General features: G+C 45.8%; 1 protein-coding gene across 1 annotated transcript; it reads left to right on the top strand.

Annotated features, from left to right (window-relative positions):
• Positions 1-786: 786 nt before the first annotated feature.
• On the top strand, positions 787-27,053 carry LOC136629183 (zinc finger protein OZF-like). Its single transcript, XM_066605346.1, has 6 exons — positions 787-967; positions 3,508-3,599; positions 3,684-3,759; positions 3,859-3,956; positions 11,075-11,177; positions 25,448-27,053. The coding sequence occupies exons 1-6, from the start codon at positions 883-885 to the stop codon at positions 26,374-26,376; spliced, it is 1,383 nt and encodes a 460-aa protein (XP_066461443.1). The 5' UTR covers positions 787-882; the 3' UTR covers positions 26,377-27,053.
• The last annotated feature ends 465 nt before the right edge of the window (positions 27,054-27,518 follow it).

Genomic DNA, 27,518 nt, shown 5'->3' on the forward strand with positions numbered 1-27,518 from the left:
AGCATCAGAGAAAACATTGTGAATGTGAATGAACCCATTGGAAAGCATGGGCTTCACATGCATGCAATTTATAGCACAGGAAGGACACAGGGGTTATGAAACAATTTTAACTAATAGGAAAACATTTTTATATATCTCTCCTTATTATATCCAGTAAATTTGTTCTTGCGTTGCTTTTACATCAGTTCATATTCTTTCCATTCAGGTGGACCCTACACGATTGATTTATCAAAAATGGAGAAGGACAGAAATAAGACAGCAGAGACTGTATTAAATTTCACCCTAGAGATAATCTTCCAGCTTACTGGGGAGGTGAGAGATTCTGATGATGTCACATTACATCATTCTTATCTATGGTAATAACAGATGATGTCACTGGAGGGGGGAGAGATTCTGATGATGTCACATTACATCATTCATATCTATGATAATAACAGATGATGTCACTGGGGAGGGGAGAGATTTTGTTGATGTCACATTACATCATCCATATCTATGGTAATAACAGATGATGTCACTGGAGAGGTGATGGACTCTGGAAATGTGTGTAGTAATATTTATTAATGTCTCCCTATATACAGAATTATACAGTAGTGAAGAAGACCTCTAGTAATGGCTGTCTGGCCCCTGTGTGTGATGGATTTGGAAGACCGCTGAGCCCAATCACGGGGCCCCCACCTCACCCCCTGATACAGGAGGACATCAATGTACAGAAGATTCTAGAACTCACCAACAAGATGATTGAGCTGCTGACTGGAGAGGTGACGCTGCAGGGAATGCTGGGACATTATACAGTAACAGCACTGGAGGCTTCTGGGTAATGACTGTATATTGTGTTGTCAGGTCCCTATAAGGTGTCAGGATGTCGCTGTCTATTTCTCTATGGAGGAGTGGGAGTATTTAGAAGGACACAAGGATCTGTACAAGGAGGCCATGATGGAGACCCACCAGCCGCTCCCATCACCAGGTAATGTTGTTGTTAACCATTTAGTCGGCGACTCTAAAGACAAGCTCCCTCCGTGTTTTTCGATTTTTGCCTTGCTTCTTTCAGTTGTGTGATAACCACGCCAGTATCAGTTTTGACAGTATCAGCCATCGTGTCCTTTTGGCGCCCCGGTCTTCTTTTGCCACTGCTCTGTCCAAGCATTGTAGATTTTTCTAGTGACTCTGCTCGCATTGTTATGGATTGGTACTAAGTGTACCTGATGATGAACATCTGCCCCCTTCCTGATTAAAAGCTTCAAGGCCTGAGGCATGTACATGCACAGAAGAATCGCAGTGACATGTAGTTCAGCTGAATGAAACTTCTTTATTCTAATCAAGCTGCATGGGGTTTTATAGGTAGTGTGCCTAGTTAGTACGTCATGAAGTATGAATCTGTAGCTGATTGGTTATTGCCCTTATATGGGTCTCTTTCTCCAGGAGCTGACGTCATGATCTGTGATATCTTGGTTGCATTCCTGGACGGAAGAGCCCTCTTGAGTTACACGGTGGGAGGGGGTGAAGAGGGGTTAGTCAGCATTTTCAGACAGGCAGCTATGTTAGTAGTGAGGAAAAGAAACGCATTTTTGCAATAGACATTTTACATAGACGAGTCATGGCTATCCCATGACCCCCCTGGCCATGGACTTTGCACATAGAGAGGTCAGATGCTGTCCCTGAGGGCTTAAAGGTATTGTAATTGCTTAGGGAAAAGAGTTTGAAGAGGGGTGTAGGATTTCTCGTAGTCCTCTGGACTCTCCATGTTCAGCCGCGTCGGCATCACAGAGTTTCTTCAGGCAGGGTAGGACGCAGCAGACTATGATGGCAGCGAAAATCAGAATTACAAGTATTATTATCCCTACCTGAGCCAGCATTCTCTGCCACCCACTCCTCCAACTAAAGTATTGGTCCAATGGGTCATTTATACCTGAGTTTTTATTTAGCTCCACTGACAAGTCCTCCAACTTCTTATTGGCTAAGGTTACTTTACGGTTTGGCCCTGTGTTGTCAGGGATGTATGTGCAGCAGGTCTCCCCTAACATTTTACATACCCCTCCGTTCTGTGCTAAGAGCATATCTAATGCCATTCTATTCTGCATAGTCATGGAGGAGGTCGGTCCTAGCTGATCCGCTAGTCCCTGTAAGGCATCTTTGGTGTAATTGACAAACCTCTGCTGATTGTAATAGATATAGTTTATCCAATCGAATTCTGTGGGTAACCCCTCTTTGAACACCGATGGTATCTATGAAGACATAATGGTCAAAGCTTCCCATGGGCGCATGACGTTTTCTTCTATGGAAGTTGCCTACCAGCTAAGGGGCTATGTCACAATAATCAAAGGAGAATGTGGCTGCATGGGTGTTGAATGAATTGTTCCAGAACATAACTGTACCCTCCTACTCCTTCGACCAGAGGTTCCAGTTCCCATCCTTTTCTCTTGTAATGACTACCTGAGATCCGCCCCCCTCCCCAAACAGCCCCAGTAGTAAAAGGATATATAGCATAATTATGCTTGCTGCTCAGGAGGCCGACCCTTCTTGCACTGGGAGCCGTGGTTCCAGGAGCTTTTTTCATCTAGTTTCATGGCTGTGGTTAGTAGCACCTGGTAGGGACCATCGTATTTAGGTTCAAGGGAGTGTTTTCTAACAAATCTCTTCACATAGACCTAGTCCCCGGGGAGTAGATCATGGGTCCCTGTTTTGGCCTCTGGATTTGGAATAGAAGAAAAAAACTGGGCATGTACTTGGGTTAGTTCCTGTGCCAGGGATGTCACATATTTAGTTAGTACATCGGAATGGAGCTGGAGCTGTTGGGGGAATTAGCATCCTAGTCTGGGGGCTGACCCGAACAGAATCTCGTATGGGGACAAGGAATGCTCCCCTCGGGGGGTACCGGATGCTGAACAGGGCAATTCTGGACATCAACCTGCAGAGATGCACCATCTTGAATCCCTCAGCCCTCCTCCCAATTCCCAAGGGGAGAATAAATCCCCTAAATCCTGATGAACAATGCTTCCCTAGCAGGCACCATCTCGGTCCTTGCCTTTTCTCTCTGGTACTTCGGCCGGCTTCTGTATAGTCCTCAGCAGCATCAGAACATCTCTTCCTGGTAATTTGCTTTGAGAACCCCGCCTCCAGTAAGATATTGCTCTGATTGGCTGAGGCGGTGCTTGCAAACCATTCAGAGCTGACACTCGATGAATGAATCACAACCCCCGGAAATAAGACCCTGTGCCTCTTTTGTGGCAAAATCTAATATAAGACAGGTTCTTATTTCCAGGGAAAAACTGTAGTAACCACTAAATATAGCAGAGGAGAGCTGACTATTTTCCATGTAAGAGTTGGGAGTATTTAGAGGAACATCACGATGTGTTCAATGACGCCACGTTGAAGGACCTCTAGCCACTCACATATCTGGGTAAGAGGAGACCTCTCTTGAAAATAGAGGAAAGCAGGTAGGAGAGTTACCTAGATTCACCCATCATTACATATACAATGTATTCAGTCTCTGGTTATTTCCTATAGATGGACTCATTAGGGGAAACCCACCAGAGAGATGTCCCAGCCATCCATATTTTCAGGACTCTCAAGAGGAAAATATCCCAGAGAACCAGCAGGTAGATGACGCTGATGTCTCACCAGAATCTGACCATAAAGTGATGAAACCAAGGACCATTTTACATTTTTTTTTCTCTGTTTAGTGTGAAAATCTGATTGTTATTAAGGTTGAGATTAAAGACAAAGCAGAAGAGATGGATATAAGGGCTGATCAGCAGTGTAAGGAGGAAGGGGGGGGGGTCACTGAAGGCCACCTAGAGCCCATCATCTGCTCATCATATGCTGACAATCTATTCTGTCACTGTGTGTTTCCCACAGATGGACTCATGGAAAGAAACCCACCAGAGGAATGTCCCAGCCGTCTATATTCCCAGAACAGTCCAGAAGAAAAGCCAAGTGTCCCAGAGAACCCTCAGGTAGATGAAGCTGAGATTTCTTCATATCCTTTTATAGAAAGCTGCATTGCAATCTATAAACTTGTCTATGCTGGTTTTCATATTGATGGCTTTTGTAGGTAGGGGTTATAGATGGTGTCTGGTTTCATGAATCATATTACTGAACTTCCACCTGTTTAGAAATCCAATTGGTTATTGAGATTTATGGTGGACCAAATGTAAAGTTCTGCAGTGTAAATCACAGACTAACTGCACAATTCCAATCAGCTGGTGCTAAAGCTAACAGAATATTGTCATGTGCAGAAGGAGGCATTTAGTCAGCTGCTATATTCATAGAGTTGCAATCAAAATTATTCTATCCCCATAGCAGATTAAGTTTATTCGACAAGTTTACAAACCTTTCTTTTTTTCATTTGCAATCAAACAAGAGTAATGTAAATGGCTCAACACAACTAAAATAACAAGTGGTCTCTGACTTCTCCACAAGATGCAATATTTGCCATCTGTTGTCTCAGAATAATTCACCCCCTGAATAGAATCCCTCACAACAGCACACATTTGGAAATCAGTTGCTGCCTCAAGCACACCGGATGCAACTAATCAAGGTCTTCATTAGTTGCATCAGGTGTGCTTGAGAGAAAACACATCAGATACCTGGACTGGCAAGAGCTTTGCTGACTGTCATGTTTGATTACATGTTAGAAATACAGATGAGTGAAGAGACTGGTCTAAAAAGATAAAAAACAAACATTGCCTTGTGCAAACAAAGAAAAGGGGTGCAAAATATACAAAGGCACCGAATGTTCCTAGAGATATCGCTGGATACAAGTTCAATGTTACAGGAACACTGGCTACACTATCTAGACATGGCAGAAAGAGTCGCCACTAGATGCTGGAGGAGGCAGTTGGTCAAAAACCCTTCAGTGGCTGCAAAAGACCTGCAGCAAGATCTGGTGGCAGCAGCACTGGGGTTCCCTTTTATACAGTAAGATACATAATATAAACTGATGGTCTTCATACCTGAACTCCAACACGTCCATCTCTACACACCCAAAAGCACGACGCCTTTAATGAGAGCTTACAAGAAAATAGGGAGTATAACAACACCAAATACATCTGGCTGCAAATTACAAATCTTTGTCAGAGAATTACAGAGTAATATAGCGATTTAGGCTAAAAAAGACACCCGCCCATCCAGTTGGGTCTATTACCTCCAATGTTGAGCCAGAGGAATGCAATCGTGTGATTTAAAAAAAACGGGTTTTTTCCTAGAGCATACATATGAATGAATACTTACACTCCAGAATGGATCCCCCTATATGTCCCGTGTTCAGAAACATACTTACTGTAGCCCCAATCTGCCTACAGCACACACGGCTCGGCCTGTAATGGAGGGAACACCGTTTGATTTCAGGGCACTACTGAATAAATTGCAGTCCCCATTGCTCACTTGTTGAGCGATCAAGCTGCCAAAATGATAGAACGCCCCCCACAAGTGACCCCATTTTGAAATCTAGACCTTTAGCCCATTTTTCTAGGTGTGTACTGAGCATTCTGACCCAACAGTATTTTACAAACATTTTTATAAAGCAGGTGAAAAATAAATAAAATTATTTTCTCCATAAATAGGTTATTTTATTTACAGTTTCTTTTGTTTCAAACATGAAAAACTGGAGAGATGCACCCCAAATTGTATGGCATTATTTCTTCTGTGTTGGGCAACACCCCACTTTTAGCCCCAATCTGCTTATTGGACACACGGCTAGGCCTATAATGGAGGGAACACCGTTGGATTTCAGGGCATAACTGAATAAATTCCAGGCCCCATTGCTCACTTGTGCGGAAAACGCATTGACTCCCTAAGAAAAAATCGCAGATAAAAGTAATAATGTAAATCTATGGTATGTCTGAATACAGGGGTAAGTACATAGGCCTAGTAGGGGTGGGCACATAGGGCAATAAAACCAGGTATCCATCCTCCTCAGTGGCACTTTTGTGGGGGGGGGGGGTATTTCTTGACATCAGAGGCAGAAATGGGGTGTAAAAATTGGCGCTCTGTGAGTCTTCCTAAGCTTGCCGAGGTCGGCGGTCTCACACAGAAGGCATTTAAGAAGCTGCTCCGGGAACTGTGGGGAGGTGATTATTCCTTGGGATGTCTCGTAAATTACGTAGGCATTACCGGTGGTGATCTGAATAATGCTGGGCTCACACGGCCATATGTGGAATCCGCTTGTGGAGGCCCACAGTGGATCACAGCTGTGAACCCGATTGTGGCGCCGCGCATAACTGCGTACTCGCACAGGCACGGTACACTTTTTTGTTTGTTTATATCTCCCGCGCCGTCGCTTAGCGATAATGCGTATACCTGCAACCTGTACATAGTGTAGTTATATATTGGCTGCGAGTATATCCGCGACCGTAGAGCATAATGGGAGCTATGTTGTGGATATTCAAAGTAAAATAGAACCTGCTGCGTTCTGTTTTGTGCGAGTGGATTCCGTAATTCCGACCCGCTATTGTCAGCAGAATTGTGTAATCAATGCATTTGATTGATCCGCGTATGACTACGGATTAAATGCATGCGGAACCCTCAATTCCTATCCGCTCATGTGAGACCGGTCCAGGTAGATCACTACCTTTTTGTACCATTTGTTAATGGTTATCACATGACCGGGGACCGCTGAACAGGGCCTCCGGTCACTGCTCCAGGCTCTTGTCTTCCTTTGGTAGCCCTGAGCAAGGAGTTTTTGAATTTCCTGAGCCTTCCCCAGCTCCTGCGCATGTGTTGGGGTTCATGTGGAGGATGATTGTGTCGGGGTTCAAATGCCTAGACTTCTGGTAAGAAGTTTCATCTCCCCTCACTGATTGCATTGGTGAGGGGAGCCTAAACTTTTACTTGATCGCCATTATCCATTAGATAGCGGTGATCACATGACCAGGGACTGCATACTGTGCCTCCCCCACCCCCCGTGACATCTGTTAGCTACCTTTGGTAGCTAGGAGCAGGGAGATTTTAAATTTCCTAGGTAATTCTCGTCTTTTGCGCATGCTTCTGCCATTTTGGTGATGGGTACATGCGCAGAAGTTGGATAAAGATCTCATCGGGGGTCAAATCTGGGGACATTTAGGTATGTAATCTATCTACCCTCACGGATACTATCTGTAAGAGGAGATGAAACTGTAACTTATTAAACTTTTCTTTACTCTTTTAACTCTACATGATCACCGTTATCCAATGGATAACGGCGATCACAAACAGTGGACCCCGGTGACATCTCCCAGCACTCAGCTATCCTTTATAGCCAGGAGCTCTGGCCTTCTGCTCATGCGCGAAACATAGGCATATGTGCAAAAGCCCGCAGCAGGTTCTGGCAGGCCCAGATCACTGCGGGACATTGCGGTGGATGGAGGTTAGTAGTTTGAGCTCCCCTCATGGATCTGATCCATGAGGGGAGATGAAACTTTAACTTTATTTTTTTATTTTTTTTCTACTTGTATGCGATTGCCGTTGTCCATTGGATAATGGCAATCACATGACCGGGAGACACCTATCACGTTCCCTCTTGACAGCTCCAGTCTCTCGGTTACCTCCGGAAGCCAAAAGCAGGGTGCTGTAACCCGCACAAACCTCGGGGCTTTAATCCCCAAGGCGACCGTGTTTTACGGCCCTGGGGATCAAAGCCCAGAAGCCTAGGATGTAGAAACACATATGGGCAGTCACTAATGCATAACTAAATAACCCTAAGTTTGACAACCTCTCAGAGTATTGTAGTCCACCGATTCCAATTATTACTTTATTCACCTACCTTTTACCCGCTCAAGCTCTGATATGTCCTTCTTGAGTACCAATGGCCAAGATGGCCAAAACTGTCCATAATATTCCATGTGCGGTCTGACCAGAGACTTGTAAAGAGGAAGAACAATGTTCTTGTCATGTGCCCTTAGATCTCTTTTGATGCCACCAATGATTCTATTTGCCTTGGCAGCAGCTGCCTGACACTGGTTGCTCCAGTTAAGTTTTCAGTAAACTACAATCCCCAAATCCTTCTCCATGTCAGTGTTACCCAGCGGTTTCCCACTTAGTTTCAAACATATTTATTATATTTTAATTTGAAAGGTGGCGACACTTTACCGCAGTGACCCCACGCAGAGGGCTATCAGCAATTGGGATAAGTACAGAGTTTCCTAGATTAGAATAACAAAAACAAATAACAGTATGAACAGAGAATACTATCTGTAACCTAATATATTATACGAGGTAAGGGGCAGTAGTCTGTCTCCATTACATAGGCAATTTAAAGTATAAAGGATATAGGTCCAGCTCAAAAGTATAAAGGATATAGGTCCAGCTCAACTTATCATATACAGTGTTTTCTCAAAAATAAGACCCTGTCATATTAATTGTTGCCACAAAAGAAGCACTAGGTATTAATTTTGGGGGATGTTTTATTATACTTACCACGCTGGCTCAGTCCTCAACATCCCCCCCCCCCCCCCCATCCCGCCCGGCTACCTGCGGTCCTTGGCCACCCACAAAAGATCGCTTCCTGATTATGGGATTCGTAATTCCCGCTTCCAGGAATCTCAACTTGGTTCTCAACTGCTGCTCAGCCAATGAATGCAGCGTTCTATGAACTAATGCGATGCAAGGTTGGAAGGGACAGAGAGACGTCCAAATTTCTTATATAGGTACATAATGGATTTAGATATTCAAGGGCGTTTATGCGACCAAATAAAGGAAAATAATTTTCTTTGGAACCTTTGTAGGTCCGAGGCGGGGAATGGGATGGTTAGTCTACTGAACAGGTGTGGGAGTTTCGGTAGTAACGTCATCTTGATACGTGGGAGTTAGTAAGTTTAATTCTGAGATGGGGCAGATCCTAAATTGGAAATGAAGTTCCAAAGGTTTCTGTGTGGGATGGAGTATGGCAGAAAAGGATTTCAGATTTTGAGTGGTTAATTTTCAGGCCTGAAGTTGCACTGAATTTCTCAAGAACAGCTAATAGGTTGTGTAGGGATGGCAGCGGTCTGGGTAATCGGAGAAGGTCGTCCGCAGATAGACTGAATGTGTTATCTACATTTCCAACAGCAACACCGGAAATATTGGGGTGCAAACATAGCTGGAGAGCGGACATCCTTGTCGGTGCGTTCCCTGCGGCGATAATCCGGCCGTGGGGAACGTAGTGAACACTTTTCATAGTGCTGCTATGGAAAGCGCAGCCCCCCCTGTCCGCGAGCAGAGAATCATAGCAATTCTCCGCTCGCGTCTGACTGTGAATTGCCGCAATTCTCCGTGGTGAGCCTACAAGTTTTAGAGAGCACACTTCAAGTTTTCTTAAATTGAGCGATCAGCTGTTATCAGCGCAGCCTGCTGTTTTTATCACAGCTGGCTGCGCTGATAAGATTCTCTGAGCCTGTGTCCTGCTGTGAATTCACAGCAGGGCAAGGGCTGTAAGTATGCAGAACAATACAGCTGTTTGCTTATGCAAAACAGCTGTATTGTTCTATTAGGGGCTGTGGCAGTGTCCCGCTCCAGCTGCATTACTGTATAGTAGCTACTTAGCTACTATAAGATATGCAAAGATGATCGCTGAAAACTGTCACTCAAACTGTCATTTGAGCGACTCTAGAGCGATCATCTGTCAGTGTAAATGGGGTCTTAGCATGATGACTCGGAGACGACATAAGTTAGATAAAACCGGAGATGCTGATTGTTCAAAGTAGTGAAGATGGTATACCCTCTGGAACTAGCCTCTGAAAATAAAATGCTGTCCAGATTAGATGTAGAAGGTATCACAGATGAGGGTGCTGTTTTCCTTGATGCTGTGAAATAGGCTGCAGATAGCGGCAGGTGTCCCAATTCAAGCCTCCAATCTGGCCAGGCAGGCTAGGCAGACAAGAGCCCTCTGATATTCTTTTAGGCGTTAGGAGGCATTCCATGTCATATGGGGGACCCTGTGCAGACAAAGTGAGCCTCTCTCTACCACCCTGTGTGTACCCAGGTGGCGAACGCTATGGTGCAGGGCTTCCCTGTTGTACCTCTGAGAGGGTGCTGGTAATTATTACTGCCCTGGACATGCCACACGGAGTCTCTCCTGGCTGGTGGAGAAGCCGCTGATCCTCCGATATCTTCCACCTCTTAGGACCTGAAAGTGGAGGTTTATTGGGCTGGGAGGCAGAAAAGTCTGTGGCTTCAGCTGAAAGGTAGGCCGCGGCTCACCATGATCATCCTGAGGCATTAGCAGTCTCTTTCCCCATACCTCTCCTCACCCGGTGTTCAGGAAAGCTGACAGGAGCAAGTGTAAGATCACAGGAATCCCAAAAAAGAAACTTTCAGGACGACTCCTCAGGAGCAAAGTCAGAACACGTCCTTTCTCCTTCAGTGCTAGGCCACGCCCCCTTGGTTTCCCATTTACTCTGTAATGGTGACATGTATTTTCCTGCCCATTCAGATAATCATAACCGTTACACCTGTGAGTATTAAATAATATTAGAAACAGTGACAATATAAAAGCATACCTCAATTACTTGTCTGATAACGAAGATTAGTAAACCAAGACAAGAAATCCCCTTGTCAGATAATCCTGGAGACAAAAACATTTAATCCTGAAAACAAGCGTTTGTTATCCTGCGGTCACTTTGTTGTAAAGGGACGACCTATATAATCCAGCAGTGTGAAGCACATTATGGTCATGTGGAATCAACCACAGCTACACAATACAAACATTTAAAGGGCTTCTGTCCCCAGCTTCATGCAGTTTGGCTTGGAGTTGAGCTCTGAGTCACGGAGGGGGCCGTGCTGGCTTTACCCCGCCTGCAGCATACAGAGTGACGGCTCTCTTCTTATACACAGAAGGGGAGAGAGCTGTCAGTCTACAGGATGTGGGAGGGAGAAGCCAGCACGGCCCCCTCTGTGACTCCGAGCTCAACTCCAAGCCAAACTTCATGAACCGGTGACAGGATCCATTTAAGAAGCAATTGTAGCCTAAAAAAGCGCATCCACTTTGACATGGCCATATAACTACTGCTGTCAGGTCATTATTGATCGTCAAGCTGATTAATGATCTTTTCAGGTCATGTAAAACCTTCCACATGACTTCCCCAACCATCTGCTGACTTTTACAATATTTGTCTCACAGCTTTTGTATCAGGATGAAGAGCTGACCAATATTAATACTACAGAGACAAATGTGAGGGGCGATCAGCGGTGTAAAGAGGAGATTCCTACAGGTAACCGCCCAGGTGAGTAGTAACCACTAAATACAGCAGAGAGGAGTCACAGATTCTCCTCGGTCAGCGGCTGCTGATAGCTATGTAGATTTATAAGCTCTGGGATCTGTCAGTTTACGCTGGATATTCCCCCATTCAGCCAAAGTGCAAACTAATTTTTGATTAAATGTGATACCGTTATAGGTGATAACACATGATGGGCATTTACTGCACGGACACGAAACACACCTATGTGAGCAGGAACTACTATTCATTATATTCAAAGTACTAAGAATGACTTGTCTGTGTGTGAGTTCTCATACTGCGCCCCTGATCACATCGCGGTGATCTCATCGCAGGTCATAAAGCTTATAAAACAAGCAGAGTCTGATAGCAGCCATGTGCTGTCACAGCCTTTGATGATGTTATTGTCATGTGATCAGCCATTGACTCTTAGCTCCGTCCCCTGATCACATGACTGTGACATCATTGCAGATCCTAAACCACCAGAGGCCTATGAAGAATGTATGTAGCAGAGCCGTGTGTGCTGTGAGTCACATGCATGTCGCAGAGGTGTGTGTGTGATGCACATGTTACAGCGCCATGTCTGACATGTATGCAGTGTGCATCTAGCAGAGCCATGTCTGCTGTGTGTGATGTGCATGTAGCAGAGCCTTGTCTGCTCTGTGTCACACACGTAGCACAGCTGTGTGTGCGTCAAACACGCATGTAAGCAGCAAAAGAAATAAAATTGCTAGCAGCACTCACTTGAACCCGATACAGGTGGGACTGGAAAATGCAGAGCCACATTAAAGGGAACCTGAACCATTGTTCTAAAAGGAGGTATATATGTAATAAATCAAGCATATATAGGTGCAAAGAATCTCCAAATCCTTATTCCTCCATAGTAGATGAATTCCACGTTTCGACCTTTAATCAGGTCTTCATCAAGCGTGAAGCATCACCCACAGTATTTGTAACAGACAATAACACAGCTCTCCCAATCCCATTTGAGCTACATCAGCTGTAATCAATACAAACAATTATACACAGACACAATACATATGATATAAATATCCCCCCTAGTAATAGATATGTCTCTCAGATGTGTCCCATCCACATGTCTCTCCATCTCATTCCAGCTTTGTGCGTCATCACACGGCACGAAGTTGATGTTGATAGGCAACGTCATACATTATCTATCGCGCATGCACAAGGACTCATAAAGGTATCGCGATGCACCGATATCAAGGATGCAGATACGTCACCAGATGTCAATCGCGCATGCGTGGATATCCACAAACACTGTGAGGCATCGAGTCATCCACAAATACTGGGAGGAGTCGGGGAACCTACACTGTATGTACAGATCTCGCAGGATTTTACCCTCCATAGCACCCAGTATATCAGTGATAATAATAATAATAATAAACTTTATTTGTATAGCGCCAACATATTCCGCAGCGCTTACATAGACGGGGGATACAGAAAGACAAAAGTACAAACAATACAGAACCACGGTTACATATAGTAATCAGTTGATGGAAACAGTAGGGGTGCGGGTCCTGCTCCAACGAGCTTACATACTACAAGTAATGGGGTGATACAGAAGGTAAAGGGGCTGGCGGTGTGCACGGTATGGCGAGGTGGAGAGTGAGGCGTGATATACAGATAGACAATGGTCAGACATTTAGCCGTGTGACGGCAGAAACGGTATGACTGCAGGAGCGGTATATGATGGCTAGCAGGGATTGCAGTCAGTAGGTCAGGGAGCATGTTATCAGGCGGAGTACAGAGGGGTTTGTTTAGGGAATTCGGTATGCCTCCCTGAAGAGGTGCGTTTTTAGAGCACGCCTGAAGTTCTGCGAGTCCTGGATTGCTCGGGTATCCTTTGGTAGTGCGTTCCAGAGGACCGGTGCTGCTCTGGAGAAGTCTTGGAGGTGGGAATGAGAAGTTCGAATTAAAGGAGCGCTCAATCTGGTTTCGTTAGCAGAGCGGAGAGCCCGGGCTGGTTGATGGATTGAGATGAGGGAGGCGATATAGGGGGGCGCTGCACTGTGGAGGGCTTTGTGGATTAAGGTAATAAGTTTAAATTGAATTCTGTATTTAACGGGCAGCCAGTGCAGTGACCGGCACAGGGCAGAGGCGTCCGAGTAGCGGCTGGACAGAAAGATGAGCCTGGCTGCTGCATTCAGGATGGATTGGAGAGGGTAGAGTCTGGTGCAGGGGAGGCCGATCAGCAATGAGTTGCAATAATCGAGCCGGGAGTGGATGAGGGCAACAGTAAGCGTTTTTTAGCGTGTCCACAGTGAGAAAAGAGCGGATTCTTGCGATGTTCTTGAGGTGCAGCTGACCTGTTCGGGCTAGAGATTGGATGTAGCGGGTAAATGATAGATCAGAGTCGAATATGACCCCAAGGCAGCGGGCATGTTGTCTAGGAGTTATGTTGGCGCCACACACTGAGATGGAGATGTTAGGATGAGGTCGGTTAGTGGAGGGTGGAAATACCAGTAAGTCAGTTTTAGAGAGGTTTAGTTTTAGGTAGAGAGAGGACATGGTGTTAGAGACAGCGGACAGTCAGTGATGTTTTGGAGTAAAGGTGCAGAGATGTCACGGGAAGAGGTGTATAGCTGGGTGTCATCAGCATACAGGTGGTATTGGAGGCCAAATCTCCTGATGGTTTGTCCAATAGGGGCTGTGTAGATAGAGAAAAGAAGGGGGCCCAGGACAGAGCCCTGGGGGACCCCAACAGCAAGGGGAAGAGGAGGGGAGGTAGAGCCAGCAAAGGAGACACTGAAAGAGCGGTCAGATAGGTAGGAAGAGAACCAGGAGAGGGCAGTGTCCTTTAGGCCAATGGAGCGTAGCATACTGAGGAGGAGTTTGTGGTCAACAGTGTCAAATGCTGCGGAGAGGTCGAGGAGGATCAGTAGGGAGTAATCGCCCCTCGATTTGGCTGTCAGTAGGTCATTGGATACCCTTGTAAGGGCAGTTTCTGTCGAGTGTTGAGGTCGAAAGCCAGACTGTTGGGGGTCTAGGAGAGAGTGCTCTGATAGGTAGCTTACATGGCGGGAGTAAACCAGCCGTTCTAGTAGTTTGGACCTGCTTATCACACATGTTAGCGTATTATGTATCCTAGCAATGCCTTCCACCATACGTTATTACAGCATGCCCCTCCTGTCTAGTATCCTTTCAGAGAAAGACATGGGTCCACAACGGGCAATGCCCACTCAATATTTAGGCACTTATCGATGGCAGCATACTAGAGAAATATTATATAGATAAAGCTATACTATATAAAAAAAATTGGGATTATATAAATCACTACATAGGGGATTATGTAGCCATTGTGGATTTTAGAGCTCAAGTTAGTTCAATAACATCAAGGGACAACAAAGCAGTACATATTTACAGAAGCCCCCGCTGACCGCTGGCTGCTGCCTGCCTGTCAGTAAAGATATCAATATGTCCTGAGCCAAGTCAGTGATCGCCAGCACTCTGCACACTAGCAGTAGGAATTATATCTCGGGGGTTGGATCCCTTTAAGGAGCCCCCCAGTGGTCAATGACAGGTTGCTCTGCTCCCCGCTGGCCATTCTGCTCCCCACCTCCCACTAAAGACTCCAACACCATCCTCCACCCGTCCCCTGGGGCTCCTTAAGCTCATTAAATTCCGCCATATTTGGGTGCATCTTACGTTTCTATGGCGTACAAACTGCAAAAAAATGACCTGAAAACCTTATTCTATGAGTCAGCACAATTACTACGGTACCAAACTTAGTTTTTTTTTGTTTTTTTTGCTGTACTACTTTTTTTGACAGCATACACCTGGAGGTTGCCTGCTGAACACTTGTTGGGACAGGAAGCGGAAAATACAAAAGGCAACTCCCATCACCAGCTCACCAGTGTCTTCCTGTCCCTACAGGATGGTTCTAGCGGAGGAAACCTTCAGGTGTATGCCGGAGGAGAAGAGGAACTCCAGCAGCCTGTCTGCCCTGGGGGGATCCTCTTTGTTGGGCTGGCAGTGTCTGCGCGGGTGAGACCACGTAAGAGGGACCCTCACCCGCAGGACCATACTTCACAGCAACCTTTTATCCTCCCAGCACACTACCCATAGGGTTCGCTGGCTGGAGGAACAGAATCCCCGGTACCTGACCCTGCAGCGCTCCTCCTTCCATGGTCAGCCCTCTCTCAGGGGGGGCCATGGGAGTGGCGCTGAATCCAGCAGCAGGCTTCTGGTGGCAGAAGGTTCTGGCTTCCCTCTCGGCAGACCAGCGCCAGCAGGTGAGTGCAGAATGTCCCCCGGGTCCAGCGCGGCGGAGTGACGTCAGCGCTGCCGCATCACGTGAGGGGTGGAGCCATGGCCAAGGGGCGTGTCCGGAGTCGGGAAGGCACCAAATTCAAAAATTTAAGGACCAATTTTCCTCTGCTGCTGTCTGTCTGGACTCTGAATGCAGGATGTCCACCAGGGAAGATACTTGTAAGTAAACCTCTATTGCGGGTTTTCTGATATGTATTGTCTGAAATGTTGCTGGAAATTCTGCTTATCTCCGCTTTTTATAGGACAGAGATATGCGAAGAAACGGGTTCGCAAATGTCCCATTTGTATGCGGCGGCTGGAGGATGGTCATGACAAACCGCTCTGTGTGGACTGTACGGCCAAAGTGGTCAGAGAGGAAGGCTCCTTGGCCATGGTGGATATTCGTGCGGTAATCGAATGAAGAAATTAAGGCATCTCTCTCCAGTCTTCCCCTTCCACCTCCAGCTAAAAGGGTGAGGCGGATGCTTATGGAAGACTTTGATTCAGAAGAGGGTCTCCTGGAAGACTCTCCTTCAGAATCTGCACCACCGACAGAAGATGCTAAAAGTATTTCTTCTCGTTGGCAGACATGGGCCAACTGCTTAGCGCAGTTAGGCTCACTATGCAGATGGAGGATGAGGCTCCGCAACAGTCCTCGTTCCAGGACAGCCTATTTTGGGGTCTCCAACTGCAACCGAAACTGACGTTTCCGGTTAACGACATCCTGAAACAGCTGATCTTATCAGAGTGGAGGCAGGCGGAATACAAATTCTCCTTTCCAAAAGAATTCAGAGATCGCCTGATATTTTCCACAAACGACATCGACTTCTTGGAGCCTACCCCCAAGGTAGACCTAGCGGTGGCCAAGGTATCCAAGAAGGCAGCCCTACCCTTCGAGGGCGTCTCGCAGTTGCGGGATCCACTGGACGCTAAAGTGGATTCCACAATGAAAAAAGCATGGGAAGTCGCTGCCTTAGCTATGAAGGTGAATATCACAGCCACATCGGTGGTGAGGTCCATGACCGTCTGGCTGGACCAGCTACAGTTGCTGGTCGCCCAAAGGGGTCCCAGGGAAGACATTGCCAGTTGCTTGCCTCTACTCCAGCTAACAGGATTCCTGGCGGACACCTCAATGGAATCTGTAAGATTTGGAGCCCGCTCGGCAGTTCTTTCTAATACAGCTAGAAGAGCTGTCTGGGACAAAGCCTGGACTGGGGATAGTACCTCCAAGAATAGGCTCTGTGCCCTGCCGTTCCAGGGCCACAGGATTTTTGGGCCTTCCCTAGACTCATTGTTGGAGAAGGCATCAGACAAGAGCCACAGGCTTCCTACGGAGAGGACCTTCAGGCGCCCTTCCTTCTCCTACCCGCCATCCTTTCCCACCAGGACGTATAAGGGGAAAGGGAAGATCGGACGCAGGTCCTACCCCAAAGGCGGAAAGGGTGAGACAGCGCCCTCAGGGCCACCTACAGACGAGATCCTACAGATCGGCGGTTGACTGATGCGGTTTGCCTCCAGGTGGGCGGAAGTGACGTCCAGTCCCTGGGCCCTGCATCTTATTAAGGAGAGCTACAGAATTGAATTTTCCTCCTTCCCTCCCCGTAAGTTAGTGGTCACCCCCTGCCAGTCGCCCTCGCTCTCTCGGGCTCTTCAACTGGGAGTGCAAGGATTGCTGGATCTAGGAGCTATCATTCAGGTTGCCGTGAAGGATCAGTTCAGGGGTTGCTACTCCCCCTTGCTCCTCGTCAAGAAGCTCAACGGTTCTGGGGGGGCGTGGTTTGGTGTAGGACCGAGACGGCCGTGTCTACATAGACTCCGCTCGGTAGCGACCTTCAGCGATCTTTAAAGCAAAGGAGGGCTTACCTTTTACCTCTGCACGGCAAGGGGAAGCTCCGCTGTTCATGGCGACGTCCCGGAGAAGAAATTCAAAGGCTAAACCGACGCGCTTAGAGGAGTTTTTCACTCCGCGCGCTCCTCTCTCTGAAATGGCGGCGGACGGAGCGGCAGAGCCTGAAGTCAGCGACCCGGTAAGGGACTCTCACAGCCCCCATGTCCCGCTCCCTGGTTGTAGCGGAGAGGAGGAGAGTACGCCAGGGGAGACGGGAACCCTGTCCCAAAGCGGTAGAGAGACTGAGGGTGAGGGCAAAAAGAAATCTAATGTCCCCCCTGGCCGTAACATAAAAAACAAGATGGCGGCGGCCACGCTGCAGAAAAATAACCCTGCTTCTGCCTCTAACAGCCCAGCTAAGCAGCGGCAGAAAATGTCTGTTGACACTGAAGGAGTTATTCCCGATGTGAGCGCCTCTGGTGTGGATCTGGAAGGTGAACTAGTCAATTTGAATGCAACAGAAAAACCTGCCTCTGAACTTTATATTAAGGAGGCCATAATGGCTTTAAGGAATACAATACAAGCAGACTTAAAGAGCCTGACCCAACATGTGGATACCTCTGTCCTAGAGGTTAACAATAGGCTGAACACCACAGAAAACAAAATGGGAGAGCTTGTTAAATCTCATAACAAGCTTATAGATGCACACTATGATCTGGAGAATACTGTTACCAAGTTGCAGAATAAAATAGCAGACCTCGAGGATAGAAATAGGCGCAATAATGTGAAAATACGAGGCGTCCCCGAGAAGGTCACCAACGCCGAAATCCACGACTATGTTATACGCATGTTCCAGAAAATTCTCCCAAACATTCCTGAACATGAGCTCAAGATAGATAGAGCGCACAGGCTACCATTACCAAAATTCTTGAAAGACACCAGTCCAAGAGACATTATAGTGTGTATTCACTATTATAGCACGAAAGAGGCTCTCATAAACGCCGCGAGGAAGCTGGGAGTCTTGCCGAGCCCCTATACGGAGATTCGTTTATTTGTCGACCTATCTCAAGCCACTATGGAGGCGAGGCGCAACTTTGCAGACATCACTCGGGCCCTGAGAGAGGCGAAGATCCCGTACAGGTGGGGCTTTCCCACGAAAATTCTGGCAACACGGGAAAATTCTCTTCACATCTTTCACGATCCTGCCTCGGCCAAAGCTATCTTGAAAACGTGGGGTATCAAGATAAATGATTCTTCACCCACGCGTGCTGAAAATCGCTCTGGAGGTACCCGGGTGAGAGATCCTTGACTGTCCTTCTCCTTGTTGTCACGCAGGTCAGGCATTCCCACTCATTAAGCCCTACCGTATTAAGGACTGGCAGGTGTGAAGGTCGCACACTCGCACCTCCTTGCGAACTTACATCCCCCTAAACGAGCCTGCAAGCAGTTGCTTGCCTATTTAAGTCAGTATGTTTTGCTGTCTTTATCTCTCTTATGACGAGTTTTTGCATTTTAAATGCACTCCGTTAAACTGTGTGAATTATTGCATAACCAGAATTTTTTTTTTCCGCGTTGTTTGTAGTTTTGTTTCAACAGGCATTACTTACTACTTGGGTTCCCCGCCTCCTAGCTCCGTTACGCCGTTCCAATGGAAATGGCGTTGAAGATAATGTCGCTGAATGCCAATGGGGTGAATTCCCCACACAAGAGAAGCTCCGTGTGGAAGGAGGCTCTCCGGTGCAGCGCAGATATCGTATGTATACAGGAGTCGCATCTCCTTGACATAGATTGCCCCCGTATGTCACACAAGAGCTTCCCACATATTGTCTATGCATGTGCCCCCAAGAAGCAGGCGGGCGTTTTGGTTGCAGTCAGAGAGTCCATAACGTTCAATGTTGAAAAGCAGATCTGCGACCCTAAAGGTCGATATATAGTTCTGGTGGGCTCTCTGAATGGAACACAAATTACACTAATCAACATTTATGCCCCGAATGTAAAACAGATACATTTTTTGAACAAGCTTAAGAAAAAAGTTTCTAAAGTATCACGTGGCCCGTTGATTTTCTGTGGGGACTTTAATCTAATACCTGAGAGCAGCATTGACTCCACCCACCACGCTACAAAGAGGGTAGCTTCTCTGGGCCATTGGCTTCGGAGGAATGCTCTCCTGGACACGTTCCGCTGCCTTAACGCAACGTCGAGGGAGTATACCTTTTACTCACCTCGTCATAAGTCGTTCTCCCGCATTGACCTATGCTTGGTCGACAAGCAATTAATCACCTCAGTGGTAAAAGCGGAAATTGGTACGGCCACATGGTCGGACCATGCCCCGATAGTGACAACACTAGCCCTGGGTAGGCCCCGTCAGGTGACTAGATTGTGGAAAAACAATACGTACCTAATGCAACTCCCTGAATATAAGAAAGAAATAAAAAACGACATGGAAGAATTTTTTAGGTTGAACGACTCTCCAGACATAGACCCCAATGTTCTATGGAATGCCCATAAGGCCTTTATGCGGGGGGTCCTTATAAAGTTGGGCGCCAGGTATAAAAGGAAAAAGCTCAAAAAAACAGAATCCTTGATATCTGATATCCAGCTTTTGGAGGACGAGCTGCAGGCGACTCCGTCGCTGTCTTCCCATGATAAATTAATTAAAGCGCGTCTTGAACTACGCAATATTTTGCAAAGTGACTTTGATAAAGAGGTTACGGCACGGAGAGCCAATATCTATTCCTCAAATAAGCCAACTAAGTGGATGGCCACCCTAGTAAAAAAAAGAATAATCAGAGCGAGTATTCCTTTTGTGTGGAACTCAAAAAATAAAGAATTTAAAATAACCCACCCCCAAAAAATCGCAGAAAGATTCCGTAAATACTATAATGACTTGTATAACTTGAAAGATGATCCCTCATTGAACCACCCGAAGGGTGCCGCGATAGAAGACTTTCTAAATAAATTAAACCTACCAAAAATATCACCCTCCCAAGCAGAAGATCTTGACAAAGAAATGTCAGTAGAGGAGGTCGCAGATACAATCTCAACTATGAAAAATCAAAAAGCCCCGGGCCCCGACGGCTTTTCAGCCGAATACTATAAATTATTCCAAGGATTATTATCCCCATATCTAGTAAGAAATTTCAACAGAGCCATGCAAAAGGGCATTTTCCCAGGAGAATCCCTGCAAGCAACTATAGTAGTCCTTCCAAAACAAGGTAAACCCCCTGATGATCCCTCAAATTTTCGGCCAATCTCATTACTAAATACGGACGTGAAGATTTATTCCAAAACCTTGGCAAGGCGACTCCTAAAAATTCTCCCTGAGATTATCCACTCCGATCAGGTCGGTTTTGTGAAAGGAAGACAGGCCTCAGATGGTACACGTAGGATAATAAACCTTTTGCACGCTTTGAGATCGACTCGATCCCCCGCGGTGATGCTCGCTCTTGACGCCGAAAAGGCGTTCGACCGGGTTCACTGGGAGTACGCCTTTAGGACCATGGAGAAATTCGGCATGGGAGAGGGACTGGTACGGGCTGTTCGTGCCCTGTATTCGTCACCATCGGCCAGGACGTTAGTAGATGGAGTTCTGTCAGAGCCCTTTAGGATAACAAACGGCACTAGACAGGGTTGCCCGTTATCCCCTATCCTGTATGTTCTCACGGTCGAGCCACTAGCTGAATCTATCCGGGCGTCGCCCGAGGTAAGGGGGATCCCGTTGAATTTCCGCCAGCACAAAATTGGACTTTTCGCGGATGACGTGATTATTGCCCTGACGCACCCGCTGGGCTCCTTGAGAGCTGCTCAGAAGGTCTTACGGGATTTTAGCGAAGTTTCGCAATATAAATTAAATGTAAACAAATCTATGATATTGGGAGTGAATATACCGGGGGACTTGAGGGAAGCAATAGAGAAGGAATTCCCATTTGAATGGAGGAAGAATGACATCCCGTACCTAGGAACCCACCTGTCCCCTAACACAAACGCCCTGGAAAAAATTAACTATCCCGGTCTACTAGACTCGTTACAGAAAGAAATAGATCGTCTAAATAAACTCAACTTGACATGGTACGGCAGAGTTATGACGTATAAAATGAAGCTTCTCCCTAAAGTTCTTTATTTGTTCAGAGTCCTACCGATCGTCACCTCAAAAAATACGTTATCAAAAATCCAAAAACAAATGTCGGATTACATTTGGGGGGGAAAAAAGTCACGCCTGGCACTGTCTATTTTAGCAATGCGACGGTCCAAAGGTGGGGCTGACATTCCAGATATAGCAAAATATTACAAGGCCTCTCTCCTGAACCAAACAAGGTGCTGGCTTCTACGGGAGGACAGAACAGGTTGGGTTGGTATGGAGAGCAATTTCATAGGACTTGACTCCTGCAGATCACTCCTCTTTGCTGCATCTTTGGAAGCCATGGCTGGCCTGGCGGAACCAAAGTCAGAAGTGAAAGTAGACACTAGAGGTCTTTCCCCAACCATGGTAGCCTCATTCGAGGCTTGGAAGGAGCTAACAAGGAAAGTAGCTCTATACGACACCTTGAGGTCCCCTCAGATTCCTTTGGAGACCGTGTGTGTGTTTCTGCAGGACCTAGACTTGAGAAATTGGAAAATGAAAAACGCACTAAATGTGTCTGATTTAATGGTAGGAAACGCGGTAAAGACGTTTAACGACTTCCGTTCTTTGCATAACTTACGGCAGGAGGAGGCGTATAAATTCTCAAGGATACAACATTTTCTGTCGAAATCCCAACTTCATAAAATAAAAATACCACAGGACATTATAAAAAGGATCTCTTCACAACTTACAGTAGATAAATCCGAAACGAGAGCCTACTACGACATACTGACCGGTAATAACGTCCTGACCAAAAAAATGCACATGTTAAATTGGGAAAAAGAGCTGAGAACATATATCCCGATCGAAGCTTGGACAAAGGCCTTTAAGTTGGCTGGGAAAGCTACTAAAGGGATGGGTATATTAGAAGTGCAAATAAAAATTAATATGCGTTGGTATTACACCCCCGCACTCCTCTGTAGCAGATTCCAGAGCGGGGACGGCGCGTGCTGGAGGGAATGCGGAGGAAGAGGCACTCTTTCTCACATCTTCTGGTCTTGCCCTAAGCTGTTCACCTACTGGAACTAAATTTTGAACCTGGTGGACAGGACCCTGCAGGTCCATTTGCAAAGAAATGCAAAGCAGGTCCTGCTGTTGTTGGGTCTGGGGGATCTCCCTCCCCCAGCTAGGTTTCTGGCAGGTCATGCCTTGATGACTGCTAAGTCCTTGATCGCGGGGAAGTGGAGGGAGTCCCTCCCCCCTACATTACAGGAGTTTAAAACCCGAATGGCGGAACAAAGGATATACGAGAGATGGTTGGCATTCAGAGAAGATAACATGTACAATCATGTGGAGAAGTGGAGCATGTGGAGGGACCCTGCTTAATTCCGGTAGATAAGATCTGGTGATGCCTGATATTGGTTTAATTTTGTTTAATGTTTCTTTTAACCCATTTAAATTTCCCCTTTTGGCTATATGTTTTGTTATGGATCTACACGGCTAATTTGTGTGTATCAATTACAACACATTATATTACAACAAAGTCAGTATGCACAAAATATATGAACAAAGTATAATTGACAAGTTTGAGGGCGTGGTGATCTATTCTAAGAGAAAATTTAGATTTCAGAGTGAAGGTGTGGTAATGTTATGTCTAAAATGATCCCTAATTATTATATGAGCTGATTGTGTACCACATGTAATATCTGTTGTATACCATTTTCTATATTTCAATAAAAATTTAATGTTTAAAAAAAAAGAAGCTCAACGGTTCTTATAGAACAATTGTTAATTTAAAATTCCTGAACAAATCTATTTCTTACAGGAGATTTAAGATGCAGTCAGTAGGATCAGCGATCCCCTTAATCGCGCCCGGTAGTGTCATGATCACCATTGACCTAAAGGACGCTTATTACCATGTCCCCATTCACCCAGATTCCCAGAGATTCCTTCGGTTTGCTCTGTTCATTGACGGTTCGGTGTCGCACTTCCTGTTTGTGTGCTTACCGTTTGGGATCTCTTCGGCACCTTTGTTTTTCAAAGTTGTGTTGGAAATGATAGCTTTCCTGAGGGCCAATAATGTAATAATCATCCCATATTTGGATGACTTCCTGTGGTAGCGGGGTCGGTGCCAGAGCTCTAAGCTCATATTAATTTCACTCTCCATTTGTTTGAGTCATTGGTTTGGATTGTCAACTATGATAAATCTAGTCTCCTTCCTGAACACCAGAAGAAGTTTCTAAGAGTTATCTTGGACTCTCGCCTCCAGCGTTCTTCCCTTCCGCCGGAGAGACAAAAGGCGGTGCTAGACGAATGTCGGGCACTTTTCCTCTCTGCTAAGATTTCCATTAGGAAAGGCATGAGGGTCCTCGACCTCATGACATCATGCATTGGAGTGGCCCCATACCCCTAATCCCGCTGGTCTTAAGGAAAATCCGGAGGTCTCCAGGCTTGGTCTTCCTAGTTGCTCCTTTCTGGCCCAAAAGACCCTGGTTCCCACTCCTGGCCGCTCTCTCAACCCAGGACCCTCTCCATCTCCTGCAGCAAGGTCCTCTGTTATGTCCAGAGGTCTGAAGGTTGACACTGGCGGCCTGGAAACTGAACGGGTAAAATACCTGAACCAGGGTCTATCAGGTAGAGTAGTATCTACCTTATGTGAGAGCCTTAAGAAATCTACTACAAAGATTTATGTCAGGATTTGGGATACCTTTTCTAGGTGGCTGGGTCACAGCATCCACGATCTCCGTCAGCCAAACATCAGCCAAATCTTAGATTTTCTGCAGGATGGTCTGGATATGGGACTAAGTCCTAATACCCTCAAGGTCCAGGTAGCCGCCTTGGGAGCCTTTTTTGACTCCCCCTTAGGTGACTATAGGATAATCAGAAAAATATCTTAAAGGGGCGGTTAGACTTCATCCCTTCATTAGGGAAACCATGCCCCACTGGGACCTTAATTTAGTACTGCAGGCACTCTCACTTCATGGAATAGTGCCCTCTGCTGTGACCTCAGCTAGTAATGTGACTCCCTCTGATGCTCCAATTAATAATGTGACCCCCAGTCTGTGGCTTCAATTAGTATTGTGGCCCCAATGAGTGATGTTACTAGAATCCTATTGGACCCTGATCAAACTATAAACCCCAAAAGATATCATTCATATCCATCTCCAAGCGGCTCCATCATCCTCCCATGTCCACCAAACAGTCCCTATAATCCTACAAGGTCCTGAAAACAGTCCCCATCATCTCTCTCATAGACTCACAGCTTGACCTCCCTGGAATAGGGAGGTCACTCTGTCAGCCTGTGAGAGAGAGTGGGACATGGCAGTACCATGAGTAAGATTGTCAGCAGTAGTAGTGTCAGGAGCCGCCGTACCGTTTGTTGTGGGGGCAAACTAGGTGGCAGTAAGCAGATGCGAGGGGCCCAGCCTGACTGTCACATGCCTCCCTCCCCCCGGCCTGCCCTGGTCTGAGGTGACAGCATATAGAATTATTGTATGTACTAAGCGGTCTTATAGATGAACAGTTCTATATTTGCTGCACTCCGTGTGTTACTGACATCCGGCTTCATGGGAGATTTTATAAGAGTTCTTCATGGGAAAAAAAGAAACTGATCCCCGTGCAGAAATGGCCGAACTCCATCTGTATGGATTATACTATTTCTGTAGCTTGGGCTCGGAGATCTACCGGGGACAGGAACCCGGGGCTTGTGGAGGACTCTGCTGCAAGTTACTTTCATGACCCTTTTTCAGATGCTCAGCACCCCCATATTATTGATGGAAACCAGAATTACTTACTTTTATGTCCCTATTCACATCTGTAGTTTTTGGTGATGTTTTCTGAACTGACAATCGCTTGGTGTTTGAGTGAGCTGCAAACCAAGTGACTTCGATGAGAGAGCGATTCTCACTCACATGCTCTGTCAGGATCCGTGTTTGCATAGGCCTGCAGTTGTCCATAATGGCCATTTTCAGTGATTACTCCAGCGACTGTCAGCCTGTGTAAAAGCACCCTTAGAGGATGATTACATTTTGCTACATGACTTGTGATTTGTATAGAAATGTTATAATATATCAGCATCATTTATAAGTAGTTAAGAATAATCCGCTTTACTCTTGGCAGATGACGGTACCGGAAGCTCAGAGGAACGTCTGATATCTGCAAATACTAAAGTAAAGGATTGTGGTATCACACATGATACATATGAAGAACCTGCCATTATCCCAGATATCTCCTCAGCCGTTCATAGCCAAGATCCATCATCTGCTCCTCCTATACAGGTCCCATCTTCTTATTCATCACAGACTGATAAGCAGGAGAAATGTCACAGAACAGGACAACATGAAAGAGCTCACACAGGGGAAAAGACATGTTCATGTTCAGAATGTGGGAAATGTTTTACAGAGAAATCACATCTTGTTACACATCAGAGAAGTCACACAGAAGAGAAGCAGTTTTCTTGTTCAGAATGTGGGAAATTTTTTACATATAAATCACATCTAGTTAGACATCAGAGAAGTCACACAGGAGAGAAGCCATTTTCTTGTTCAGAATGTGGAAAATGTTTTACAGGGAAATCAGACCTTGTTAGACATCAGCGAATTCACACAGGAGAGAAGCCGTTTTCTTGTTCAGAATGCGGGAAATGTTTTGCACAGAAAGCACAGCTAGTTCAGCATCAGAGAAGTCACACAGGAGAGAAGCCATTTTCTTGTCTGGAATGTGGGAAATGTTTTACAGGGAAATCTGGACTTGTTAATCATCAGAGAAGTCACACAGGAGAGAATCCGTTTTCTTGTTCGGAATGCGGGAAATGTTTTGCACGGAAATCAAAGCTCGTTCAGCATCAGAGAATTCACACAGGAGAGAAGTCGTTTTCTTGTTCAGAATGTGGGAAATGTTTTGCACGGAAACCAAAGCTCGTTCAGCATCAGAGAACTCACACAGGAGAGAAGCCATTTTCTTGTTCAGAATGTGGTAAATGTTTTACTCAAAAATCACATTTACTGCGACATCAAAAGGTTCACCCAGGAGAGAAGCCATTTTTTTAAACCTGTTTTGTCAAACCGTTCAAAAAAGGTCAAAAGTAAATTGACATATCATACACAAGAAAAAAACAAAGCAGTTTAGAGCACTAAAGCCCTATTTACACTGAAAGATGATTGCTCAAATGACAGTTTGAGTGACAGTTTTGAACGATCATCTTTGCATACCTCTTAGGTAGCTAATTAGCTACTTAAGAGTTAAATGAAGGCAGAGAGGGACACCGCTGATAATGCCGAGAACAGCTGCTGCTTTGTATATGCAAACAGCTGCGTTGTTCTCAGAGCTTTTAGCTGGTATCCCGCTGAGAAGTCTAAGCGGAATACCAGCTGAAAGAATGCTATCAGCCATGTCCCACGGCGCTGATAAGAGTCATCACTGACTTTTAGCTTGCTGAAAATCAGCGATGAACAAATAGTGCATGAAAAGTACAGCGTGAAAAGTGCAGTGTGTTTAGACGTAATGGTTAACGAATTTTGAGCGATAATCGTGTCTAAATGGGCCTTAAGTGATGAATAATAAATGTATGTAATTACCAATAAACATCTGTTATCCAGAGACAAATAGTATCCAGATATCCCACCTTTATTATCACCCGTGTACATAGACTATTTCACTCTGATACATATAACTGCGTCTCTAAACTTGTTTCTAACTGTTGATAAAAGTTTACTTGTATAACTTACATGTTTGTATTTGGGCCGATCTTTCTTCTTCCTTTAGATGATGTTTCCTCAGAACTGATGGAGATGAGGGAGAGCTGGTACCCATTATGTGTATAAGTAGTGAGGGGAGAATCACTGCCGATCCCGGACTGGAACATTTTTTTAGTCTTGAAAATGATCATTTCATAGATTAAAATAATAAGAACCGTATTCCACCACTGAGCCCAGCCAGGGCGTCTCCCCTCGATCTCATCACTATAGTGTCATATACTAGGAAGAGTCGCACACAGTAATATACAGCTGTGATCACATGGGAAAGGTTCTACAACTTCAGTGTAACATATCAGACTTTATTTATATGGGACTACACAACTTGGGGCACACAGCCTAATAAAACAACCCCCCTACATGTTCCACACTCAGGTGAGCTCTTAACTCAACAGAATTCAAGAGGGCCAAGAGTTTCATACGTAAGTCACAACTTG

The sequence above is a fragment of the Eleutherodactylus coqui genome, chromosome 5 (assembly GCF_035609145.1).
Source record: "Eleutherodactylus coqui strain aEleCoq1 chromosome 5, aEleCoq1.hap1, whole genome shotgun sequence".
Classification (NCBI taxonomy): Eukaryota; Metazoa; Chordata; class Amphibia; order Anura; family Eleutherodactylidae; genus Eleutherodactylus; species Eleutherodactylus coqui.

What these genes read in the sequence shown, in the direction of transcription:
- LOC136629183 (XM_066605346.1), top strand. Translation starts at nt 883, where the DNA reads ATGGAGGAGTGGGAGTATTTAGAAGGACACAAGGATCTGTACAAGGAG. An exon ending in CCAGCCGCTCCCATCACCAG is followed by an intron (nt 968 to 3,507) that starts GTAATGTTGTTG and finishes TATTTCCTATAG; the next exon opens with ATGGACTCATTAGGGGAAAC. An exon ending in TATAAGGGCTGATCAGCAGT is followed by an intron (nt 3,760 to 3,858) that starts GTAAGGAGGAAG and finishes TGTTTCCCACAG; the next exon opens with ATGGACTCATGGAAAGAAAC.